This window comes from Solanum tuberosum, unplaced genomic scaffold (assembly GCF_000226075.1).
Source record: "Solanum tuberosum cultivar DM 1-3 516 R44 unplaced genomic scaffold, SolTub_3.0 scf00199, whole genome shotgun sequence".
In the NCBI taxonomy this organism is placed as follows: Eukaryota; Viridiplantae; Streptophyta; class Magnoliopsida; order Solanales; family Solanaceae; genus Solanum; species Solanum tuberosum.
Window position 1 is genome coordinate 346307 of NW_006239136.1, and position 12155 is coordinate 358461.

Here is a 12155-nt window from a genome sequence, read left to right on the forward strand (position 1 = left end):
TTGCCAGAATTGGATGTTCCTTTCTCTAAACCTATTACGGTACATTTTGATAGTCAATCTATCCTACACATTGATATTTTCATGAGAAAACCAAACATATAGAAGTTAACAGTCATTTAGTTTGAAATAAGCTCCAAGGTGGTCTTATTTCTCTTCATCATATTTTTACCACAGCTCAATTGGCTGACCTACTCACCAAAGCTCTCACTGGTGTAAAACAAACTTGCCTCATGTTCAAGTTGGCTATCAAGGCCTCATATCCCGCTTGTGAGGGGGATGTATTGAGAATGTATTTATACATATAGTTAGTTGCGTTAATTATATGTTGTTGACTAACTTAATTAACTGTTAGCTTAGTCAGTTAGTTGTAGTTGTTATCTCAGTTAGTTCTTAGCTTGTTTTCGCTATGTAGTGTTTTCACACTCTTCTTATTACCGATTATCTAAGTCTTCATTAGTCATCGAGAGATCATATATATCCTAATAATAACTCTTAAATCTTCATTTCAAATCTGAGTAAAGATTAAGAGTAGAGTTCGAGAAACCTTTTTGAATCATTTTGAGAAGTCTTTTACAATCTTATAAAACTTGTTTTAAGACTTGAGTGAATGAGTAAGAAAATGAGGAGAGTTGAGTTTCATGTTTAAAAATGAGTATAAGGGAACTAATTATTCCCAAGTGTAAACACTTTTACATTTAAAACGAGAGGAAACATTAATTTCTAAACAAGTTCATGAGGAGTTTTTGAGCAGTATCTCTTTTAAGAGAATCTTTTGAGTAATTATCTCAAGTCCAGGATGAGTTATGTTTTTATACATTTGAGAATGAGTTCTACATATTATTGGGAGTAGTATTGAGCACCGATATGGGGATGAGTTCAGACAACTCAAAATCCTTATAAACCATATATGCCAACATGGGTAAAAGATCATACTTTTCAGATGATTATCTTAGTGGATCCACTTAGTTGAGGATGTTCTATACCCCGGCAAGGTATAGGACAGTTCTGACAGCGTGGACGAGACGTTGTATCATTACGTAGATCATAGTGATGGTTGTCGGTTAGAGAATCTCCCAAATAAGAGTAAGGAGTTTATTATTATATTTTTATATACATTTGAGTTATTATCTACTATTTTAAAAGCTTTATATATTGCATCTTTTATTGTTTCTTTCATGTTGAGTTGAGTTGCGGTGAGTATGTTTCCCGTTCTATCAGTTCAACTATATATCCCTATGTTCATTTTTCCCCTTGCATACTCGTACATTCAATGTATTGATGTCATTTGGCCTGCATCGTTTCATGATGCATATACAAGTGTTCAGGATCACCAACCGGCGTTTCGTTGATCCCATCACATTCCAGAGCCTCCTTGCTTCCGGAGGGCTCCACAATTAGATTTCAATTTTGTTAGGATATCGTGGGTCTTGTGCAGACTTCCATCATAGTATTTAGAGGCTTCATAGACAATAGTAGTTAAGGAGTCTTTTCCCATTTCCCTTGTGAGTTGCACACTTATAATCATTTGAGTATTTCAGATAGTTTTGAGTTAAACCATTTTATTAATGAGACATTATGAGTTAAGTTTTGCATTTGAGTTCTTATATTGTTGAGTAAGTCTTCCACTGAGTATTGAGGGCCAAGGGTTCGCTTGGGACCAACGATGGTTCTCGGGTGTCAGCCACATCTAAGGTATAGGCACGGGGATTGAAAAAGAGGTACTAAACTTTTATAAAAATGATTGGCAGAGGTTATAAACTCCATGAAATTATTTCTTGAAATAGATAAGGGAGGTTAAAACTGTCGCTATTTGATTGCCGCAAATTGTTGCCGGGGTAGCTTAAAAACTGCCACAAATTAATTGTGGCACACGTAACTACAGGAGTCCTTGAAACCCCTGTAACAGTAACTAGCAGGGTTCTAAACCCCAACAATTTGGAACTTTAACCTCCACCCTTTTTTGTAGTGATATCTAGATATTTTAAAGCGTAAAACTTAAAATTTCTACCTTTGAATGCACACATTATCAAAACTTATTTGATAATACTCTTTGCATTTAGATGCATCTTGTTCAATTGAATGTACATACCTTACGAATTGTTGAGACATGTCTATCAAGTTTTAAAGGCCAAAATACAATATTATAAGTAGAAGAAGATAAAATATGAATGAGAAAATGTGAAGTGAATAACCTCATATTTATTGTTGAAGAAGAGATGTAGTTATACATGAAAAGTTAACTAATAAAAGAAACTGTAGTACACCCGTTTATGAGTGAAATGTCTTAAATTATATGTGATGTATTTTGGGGTGAACATACGGAGTTAAAATTTGTTTGGTATAGTTTGTCTATTTGAGGGCAAACTGTCTGTTTTGATCTATGATTTTAGGAAGGATCCATTTTAATATGTTGTGTTAATTTAAATAACTCTGATTAAGGTGATAAGAGAGAGAGAGATACAAATAAAATAAAGTAAGAATATAACTTCTCACTCTCTTAAGGAAGGTGTATTTCACTCTTTCTGCCACATAAACATATATATGGGCATCTATTCCACTTTAAAATAATACAAGGGTTTCATACGATCCTCCCAAAATTAGAGTGTATAACAATTGATGTTTGAGTGGTTTTTAAGTCGTTTCCCGAATTTATTTGATTTTAAGATTTTTGATATTAAACTAGTTGTAAATGAAAAGGTTGATAATATATATTCCTCATCTTCTATTTTATAATTATTCAGAAGAGTGAAATTTTAAAAATAATATGATATTCATGTGTTATTATTTGTACAGAATAAAAAAGAGTACTACACGTTGAATAAATAAAAACTGATCAACATTTGACCCCTACAAAAAATGTATGATGTGCTTATTTACTTTATACAAATATCATATATTATATAATTTAAATAATGAAGGATTTAGTGCACCAAATATTTGAAGTATATTGTTTATTTTCTTTTCTTTTTTGGATGGTATTTGACCATGAAATTTGATAAGATCTTCAAATATTTTTCATTTCCAAAAATATGGCTCAAAATCATTTTTTTTCAAAAAATAAATTTCAAGTTTAAATTTTAAAATCTATGGCCAAATAAGAGATTAATTATTTAAACTTTATTCCAAGAAGCAAAAAGTTTTATATTTATAATTTTTATTGTAAAATCGTGTTGACAAATTGATTGTATTTTCTATTTATTCTTTTAAATAATTTAAATCATAAAATTTATGTTGTGTGAAGGTGTTTTTCAGTATTTTGTATCTTATTAGGGTAAATAATGACTGAGCACTAATTGAGTAAGGAAGGAGTTAATATAAAAATAAATATTAATGTACTATATAGTCAAACTACAATAGAAAAACATAATATCATGCTTATTTGTACTTATAACTATAATTGACAATACATATTTTTAATTAAAATATTTTCCCCTTTTGATTATTTATTCAAATATAAAGTTTTGAACAAAAGTAATTGTTATATATTTTTGTATGAGTTATGACATGAATTCTTCCAACTTCATTGCTCCAATGGATTATTTTGAAAGCTTGTCAGAAGGTTGCAAATTTGAAATCATTTCAAAAACAACTTCAACAGATGCAGTAAGATCAATAATTTTATCCAAAGGATTCAAATTTGTTGCTGAATTAGATGAAATTTGGAGAAGATTTTTGCCCCGTGATTATCAAGAAATAATTGATAGATCTGAGTTTCCTCTTGTTTGCAACACCAAAAAGGAGCTCTTTTTCCGTTTGTGTGATTCTCCCATTCTCCTTGATGGAGGCAAACTGGTAAAATTTTATTTTGATGTGGTTATTTTTTATGATTTTAGTTATTTTTCTATTTAATATTGATTGTGTGTACATACCTAAATTGTTTATTGATACATGCCACCTCTCACATGAGGCAAAATCAAGATTTCATCTTTATGGATTAAATTTCAAGGTTCTTAATATTTAACTTGTTATTTTTAATATTGTGGGTTCATATCTACTAGTTGTTATATTTATCATGATTTTTTACACATAAAGTCATGCTCCGATATGGAAGTATTGGGTTAAGATGAATCCTTAATTAATATCTTCATATGTTTCTACCTCTCATCAACACATGCACCAGATAGTGAAGGAGTAAAAAAATCATGTATAGAGATAAAAAAAAATACAAGGTGTCACACCTAGGGTTCAACTCAGAAGCTAATTAAAATGATCTATGAACTCTCTTTGTTACTAAACTAGAAATTTTCCTTATATTAAGTGAATTCAATAGTCCATATATAATTTAAAATAACCATTTAACCCTATTTGTGTCGCTCTAATTTCAAGCAAGGTGATTCAATTGAACTATTTTCCTTCCTTTAGCTCTTCTCCTGATACCAAAGTACTCGGATAGCTCAAATAGGTAAAAAGAAATGATCACCTTGTATTTTATTTTTTATATTCACCAAAATTTAAAATGTAATCTCTTATAATTTTCTATTCAATTCATTGATTGCCACACTTATCACAATTGATGTTTATTTTATACTCATTTTGTTGGGTAGGGGGGAATATAAGTCCCAATTTTTATTCCGTTTCTCTCTCCAAAGTTTAGGTTATTCAAATTGAACAATGTTCCCTGTGAGTGCTTGCTATCTATTATATTCTGTTGTATCATATTTTATTTTAATCACAATATTTATATTGATTGTTACTTAAATTTTATTCTAATATATCAATAAATACATCATTATAAAAAGATGAAAGTCTCAAGTTCTATAATGAATAATTTGATGTGGTGTGTGTCTTTACTATATTTTCATTTTCTTATTACTTTATAATCCTATTTTATCAAAGTCTATACCCTTTTTCTATAAGAACTTTACCACGTGTGCTATTTTTCTTTATAATATTGTAGGTTTATAATCTTCAATTGTTGATATGTGACATAACATGGAAAACAATCTATCCAAACATGATTTCATTAAAAGAATACAATGTGATACATTGTGAAACTATATTTCTGTAGTAACCATCCAAACAAGTAAGATTAAAATGCTTGGAAATGAAAAAAAAAATACTATGAAACACTTTCTTTGATCTTACATGATGTAAATTTAGATTAATCAAACTAAATTTTTGTTTTTTTCTATTTCAAAATTTTTTTCTTGATAAGCATAGTGGGAAGAAGTGTTTTATGATAGCACCGAGAGAGCTCATAATTTTAGATAGTGATGATGAATTCTCTTGGCAATGGGGTGCACGCCGCGATTCCAGGTTCATCTCTTTTCATTTTCTCTATTTGGTCTGCAACTTTATTGATCTACAAATACGTTTCCTTCGAGAGGTTTTATTCAACAAAGTAGTTTGCTTTCCTTCCTCTTCTCTTTACACTGACTTCTCCCTCTCTATGAATTCTGTCATTGATGCTTGGTGCTCCAAAGCTTGGAGACCGAACACCGATCACTTAACTTGATAGATAGCATACAATAAAATATTACAAGTTAGCTCATAGATATATAAGAACCTAAATAGTAGAAACTGGTAAAAACAAAGGTTTTTTAATTGAAAAAGAAATTATTGGGCATTATTTCTGAAGCTGACCAAAATATAACAGTCAAAAAGAGTAGATTGTCGTGGACAAAAAGGAAAAGAATCAAATGATTTTACACTTTGATGTCTTACTTATATAAATTACAAACTAAAAGCTACGCATAAATGTTATTGTAACAGTAGAAACTTAAAGGACAAGCAAATAAATATTGGAATGTGAAAGATGATATTACCTTCATTTATGTGTAGCGTACAGTTATGATAATTATGACCTTCATTTTAATATGCACTGAATCAAACATTATGTATTCTATATGCATATTCATATTGGGTAGATGAAGAGACTAACTGTTAATTATGACTCCATAACTGATAGTGGCTCAACGTGAAAAATTTGCACAAACAATGAATTGGGATATGAGATGTTAGATTAATATAACAACTAAGAGCAAATATTAACTTTAAAGAATGTAGGGCAATGGATGGGGTTGCTCCTCTCTAAACTAGAAGTTTCAGGTTCAAACTCTGGATATGAAAAAATTCTTGGTAGAAAATGCTTCTGAGTAGCTAAAGGCTAGTACTTAAACTTTGAAGTTAAGAGCTTCCCTCTATTAGCATAGTATAGTAAAATAATATTATATGATATGATTAATGAGGGTCAATTAGGACACAACAAAGATGGTTAATATTCATCTGTAGTTTAGAAAAGGTGGTTCATGCCCTTGAATGGAGACGATTTAATAGGAATGTCATAACTACCCCACCGATAATGGTCTTTATATGGCACAGACATGGTGCACTGGTTCTTGTCAATGTTTTGATGGTAAAAATAAAAAAACTGCTATAAAAAGTTAACTAAATAATACCATGTATGATTCAATCTTTTAATTTTTTTTTACATTCATATCTGGTACACCTACTAAATAGTTAAAGTCCTACATATCTTTTTTTTAAAAGATTAATAAATTTTCCTTACAAATGTTTCTCGCAATGCTTTTGCAGATTCTCTGAAGTGGCATATCTTATCATTGGGAATCAATTGGATATTTGTGGAACAATAGGCACAGAAATGTTGTCACCAAAGACAAAATATAATGCTTATTTGGTGTTCAAGTTGGTAAATATGTGTGATTATAGACTTGAATATGCTAAATCAAGTATTAGGTTTGTTAATTATGAGAGTGAAACTGATACTGAAAATCAGGACAACATTGTGCACCTTCCAAGATTGCAAGAAAGTGGGAATATCCCAAAAATGAGAGGAGATGGATGGATGGAAGTAAAATTGGGATATTTTGATAGCAAGAAAGGGATTGAAGGTCTTGTTGAAGCAAGACTATTTGAGATGAATCATACTTACAAAGGTGGACTCATTGTTGAAGGAGTCGAGTTTCGTCCAAAATGAGACACGGATATGGGATTTTAAGTTTTACAAGTTTTGAACAAGAACTCTTTGAATTCTTATTTCTGATTACTATTTCAAAGTTTGCAATTTACTATAGACAATTCATATACATTGCATATCCTTTAAGACTTTAATATTACTTAATAATTTTGATGTCCTCTTTCTACCTTGTGGCCTATATATTTTGGCTTTAACTTCACTTTTAGAAGGTAGCAAAAGATGAAAAAAAAAATTCTTCCAATATTTTTTTTATGTTGGATTTTCTTCTCTATTTAATCTATGTTAGTTTATGTACTTCTATTTTTATATTAGAAGAGAGATTTGATGAATCGTAAGGATGGAGACATCTTTCTTTTATTTCAACTAATGGATCAATTTCAACTATGTCAAATGAAGAAAATATGGTGTTATCATTTTTATGTTGTTCCCAAAGATCCATCATGTTCATCTCCATCATCTCTAGGTGCTAAAGCTTATAAGGTATGAAAATACTATAAGCCTATATATTTAATGAACTTGTGTGGAATATTCAGAGAAATGATAATCATGCTAAGTAAAAATAAATTTGACTAACAAGATGATATAATTATTGTGGTAATTTCTCAAGTACCAAGACCAATGACGGAGGGTGCATAGGTGATTCCAGTTGATATTCCTGCAACCTTCAGATCTGTATGAGCTCCTCCACGCATCTGATCCTTCTAACATTTTGTCCCCCTTTGTCTCTTTGTCCACGTCATAAGTTTCCGAACCTTTCGTAACTTGTAGCATTTTTTTTGCTTTCCCTTTATCGAGAACGCCTTCTCAGGTAACAAACTTTCCCAGGTCTCTTTGTTCTTTCCCTCAAGTGCCACATGTATTCAATCGATGTTCAACCTATACAATAGGAAAACTAATTGAATGACCTGATCAATGACGTGGAAAAATTTATACCCCATGTCTCCGATGCTTCTCAAACTTTGTCCACAATCTCTTTACGCTTAATTGGATCTATCACTGGAAAAATGAACTTTGTTTCACAACTGCATACAGATTTGTCTATTTTAGTTGGTGGAACGAATATTCGTGGCACTTCGGTGTTTTCCAGCATCAACATTTCCTTTTGATACCAGCCTCAAGGCTTTTAAATCGTTTGTTACATATATAAAATGAAACTTTTTGTCATTACATAACAAAGGATTTAACAACACGATACAACAAAACTTAAGTTGTCTTTACAAACAAACGTTGTATTTAAAGTAACAAGACGATACAATACAATAGGTAATAACCAGCATCCAAAGAAAACTTCTTCGTTCTCATAATAAATTAATTGATTACATTAAGATTAGATCTTGTAACGCAACAATGCAGAAGTTCCATCTAGACCTTTCTTACAGAAGTACTCACGATAGTCTTTCACTATGGTTGATGATATTTTGGCGGGTTATCTTCTGACAACAATTCAAAAAACGGTCCATAAAGCTTGGAAGATGGCATTGAATCTGTGCCAAAGAAGCATGGAACTGATACTCTTGGTCCAACTTTGTTTGCCAATACTCTGTGCTCAACACTTATGTACTTATCATTTGATATGATTTGAAAAAGCAACCAAAATAAGCAAATGGTATATTCACTCTTATCGATCGTACATGGATTAGAAAAGAAAAAGAAAACTAGCCTGCAGAAAATCTCCAATGTTGACCACAAGAGCACCACGCGTAGGAGGAACATCAACCCATTGATTCTGGTGAAGCACTTGAAGTCGTCCGATGTGATCTTGTAGAAGCACTGTGAGAAAATCATTGTCAGTTCTGGCTGAGGGCATGCTGGATAGTAAAGGGCCAAAACACCAAGCCCCTCCGCGCAATCCATATCTTTGAGATGACAACGATCAAGACCAAAAGCAAGGAATAACCCAATTCCATCATATGCTTAGAGTAGTCCATAAGTATTTCCCTGCAACAATTTTGTAAAATTAATGAAACACCACATCTCAACTTTTATCACCGCATAACACATATTCAATTATTGGTTGGCTTTCTAATTCATATGCAGAACATATACCTACATGGTCTTGGAAATTCTTTTGGACTGGGAGGACTAGGAGCCATTTTAAAGAAAATGTAATCTCTCCAGTTTGCAGCTTATTGGAAGATCATATGTGATTGCGCAATCAGAGGATATGTTTCCTTAGATATATAAATCAGAATATTTGTAATGAAATGTAAAGATATGTTTCCTTAGTTATAGAGCCGGTACAACTTGTATATAACATTGAGATTGAGATGTATTATCAATAAAGGGATTCACTCGGGTAATCTTATTTTACATGGTATCAGAAGCGTATTAAAAGATCCTGAGAAATTTTTTCAGCCATCGGAACTGAAGGACGCACTGACGAACAAGCGAGTCTTCTTCAACCAAAAGTCGCAGACGCTTCTTCCAACTCCTTGCATCCATCAGACCACCCAGATTTCATTTTTGTTACCAATCCTCTTAGTGAAAATGGAGAAAACTATTTCACTTGGAGACTAATTTTTTTGAACGCACTTCACTCTAAAAACAAGGTTGGATTTGTTAATGGAACCATTGAGAGACCGAAAGAAAACTCTCAGGATTTACGGTCATAGATATAGTGTAATGCCATTGTACTTTCATGGCTTACAAATGTACATTGCAACAAAAAGTTGTTTTAGCGGCAATAAGTAGGCACATTAACAGAAAGTGCTAAAGTCTTTATCAACATCAGTTAATTGCCCGTGGATCCAATGTCACTATATACTTTTGGGACATTTACATAGAGTGATAATTGCCTCTAAATAACATATTAGCGGCAATTAAGTTATTATCTTTAATTAATTGTCACTAAAGATCATTTTGGTGTAATGTAAAAGTAGTGAAACCAACAGGAAAGACGTGACATTATTCCCAATATACATAGAGTTTCAAGTGTCCAGGCATGCATACAGTCATACATAGGAAGTTTTAAAAAGTGAAATGACAACCATGATAGGCAAAACGAAATGTTACGGAGAGAAAGTATAGGTGGGTAGAGAGAGTTTTGCCAAAGCGGTGTTTTCTATGCTTTATGTATCCTTTGTACGTTTCGAGTCCACACCTTCATGGATAGTTAAGTATTAGTAACCAAGTTAAGCTTTGTAAAGCATCATACCTAGATTGTGTGTAAATATTTTGGAGGACATGATGCACAACTTCTAAGGAAGCAATGGAGAACTAATGGTATTTGTAAAGGTATTGACATTTGTGCCTAACTCAATGCAAAAAGGTAGCTCATGAGGGGAGGATTTCTCAAGTCCATATAAGAAGACCACCAGTCCATTTTCCTACCAATGTGGGACTTTTACCCACCCTAACACCCCTAACCCCTTCACGCTCAGACCCAACTAGAGCGTCGACTGGGAACGCAAATGGGGATAGACCTAATACCATGTAATCAGATGGAAAAAGACTATTTATTCCAATAGATAAGCAATGTACAAATACAATAGATTGTGTTCTAACTTAGAAATGAAATAAAATATGATTCCTATAAATCCGCTTATTCCTATAAATCTGCTATCTGAATAAGGTTATGTACTTTACTAGAAATGAAATCTATATACATTCTATAATACTCCCCCTCAAGTTAGAGCATAGATATTGATCGTCCAAATTTTTACAAAGATGATCAATTCAAGATCAATGTAACACCTTTGTGGGCAAATTAGCTAGTTGCTCTCTTGTTTTAACATAGCAAGTGGAAATCAAGTTCTCCTGAATTTTCTCATGAATAAAATGACACTCAACCTCAATATGTTTAGTTCTTTCATGATGCACCGGATTTGAGGCGATATGAAGAGTAGCTTGATTATCGCACCAAATTTCTGCTGGTGTATGATCCGTTGGGCTAATTTCCATTAAAATATGATGTATCCACATAATCTCTCACGCAGACTATGAAATAGATCTATACTCGGATTCTACACTGGATCAAGATATAACAATTTGCTTCTTACTCCTCCATGAAACTAGGTTCCCACCAACAAAGACACAATAACATGTAGTCGTATCACGACCCAAAAGTCGAGGTCATGATGTCACACATAAGTTTTTCTCAAGAAAATGTTTCCCAAATCTCCCTCCCAAGCTTCCAAAATGGAGAAGAAAGTGAAATGGAAGAAAGGGGGTTGATTTTAGCCATTAATTGAATATTTGACCATGAGTTGACTATGTTGACCGAGGTCAACATTAGCAAAATCAGCTCCCTTACTTATTAAAGTCTCCGAACGGACCCTCGGTATTCATTCGAGACTCGATAAAAATAAACCAAATATGCTACCCTACTAAATTCGACATTCGGACTCAACAGAATTGTCTGATTTTTGAAAAAATATTGTTTTGATAGACTGGACCTCTCTTTAGGCCTTAAGCTCAACTTCTCGCCTAAACACCCAACTCTCAACCTAAGGCCTCGAAAACCTTACCAACCATTGTACTTTCTCAAACTTGACATTTCGGGCACGATGGAACTAACGGAATTCCCATACAATGCTCAAAACTCAAAATGTTGACCAAACTCAACCTATCAAGAATTCTCTACTCAAGAAGGGTCAAATTATTAAAAACACACTCGATCGCATTGGGGATTACACCAACCATCTCGAAACACAAACTAAGTATGAAAGTGCTACAAAGAAGGGAATAATGGTCATTTCACAATTAAAAACAAAATTACAAAAAAATGGGACATTACAAATCGATCTCCTACCAACTTTGGATCAATTATAGTCTGAATTTGCAGATTACCCAACACAGGTATGATTGTGATTGCTATACAATATGCCAAGGACCCCTTTCAAAGTAACATAGAATTTTATGTCAAGGCAACCCAATGTTTGATCGTAGGCACAAACATCAATTAGCTAACAATACTTACCACAAAAGCAATATCCATATGAGTCATATTAAGATAGCTTAATTTTCCAACAAACCATTTATATTTCTCAGGATCATTAAAAGGAACACCATCATCTTTCGTAAGATGCACGTTTGGAACCATTGGAGTACTGCAAAGTTTGGCTGCCAACTTTCAAATGTCTACAAGTAGGTCAAGAATAGAGATAGAAAATTCCCTTCTTACTTATGTTAACCTCTACTCCCAAAAGGTATCCTAACTGACCTAAGTTATTCGTAGGAAATTTAGCATATAGGAAAGATATCGTATAATCATATAACA

The 12155-nt window shown here is 32.6% G+C and overlaps 1 protein-coding gene across 1 annotated transcript; it reads left to right on the forward strand.

Moving 5' to 3' along the window:
• Positions 1–3504: 3504 nt before the first annotated feature.
• Positions 3505–6937, forward strand: LOC102598973 (putative F-box protein PP2-B12). The gene is made up of 3 exons (XM_015312616.1): positions 3505–3792; positions 5156–5256; positions 6535–6937. The coding sequence occupies exons 1-3, from the start codon at positions 3505–3507 to the stop codon at positions 6935–6937; spliced, it is 792 nt and encodes a 263-aa protein (XP_015168102.1).
• The last annotated feature ends 5218 nt before the right edge of the window (positions 6938–12155 follow it).

Coding starts and splice junctions, on each gene's coding strand:
- LOC102598973 (XM_015312616.1), top strand. CDS start 3,505: ATGAATTCTTCCAACTTCATTGCTCCAATGGATTATTTTGAAAGCTTG. Junction 3,793..5,155: donor TCCTTGATGGAGGCAAACTG/GTAAAATTTTAT, acceptor TTTCTTGATAAG/CATAGTGGGAAGAAGTGTTT. Junction 5,257..6,534: donor GGTGCACGCCGCGATTCCAG/GTTCATCTCTTT, acceptor ATGCTTTTGCAG/ATTCTCTGAAGTGGCATATC.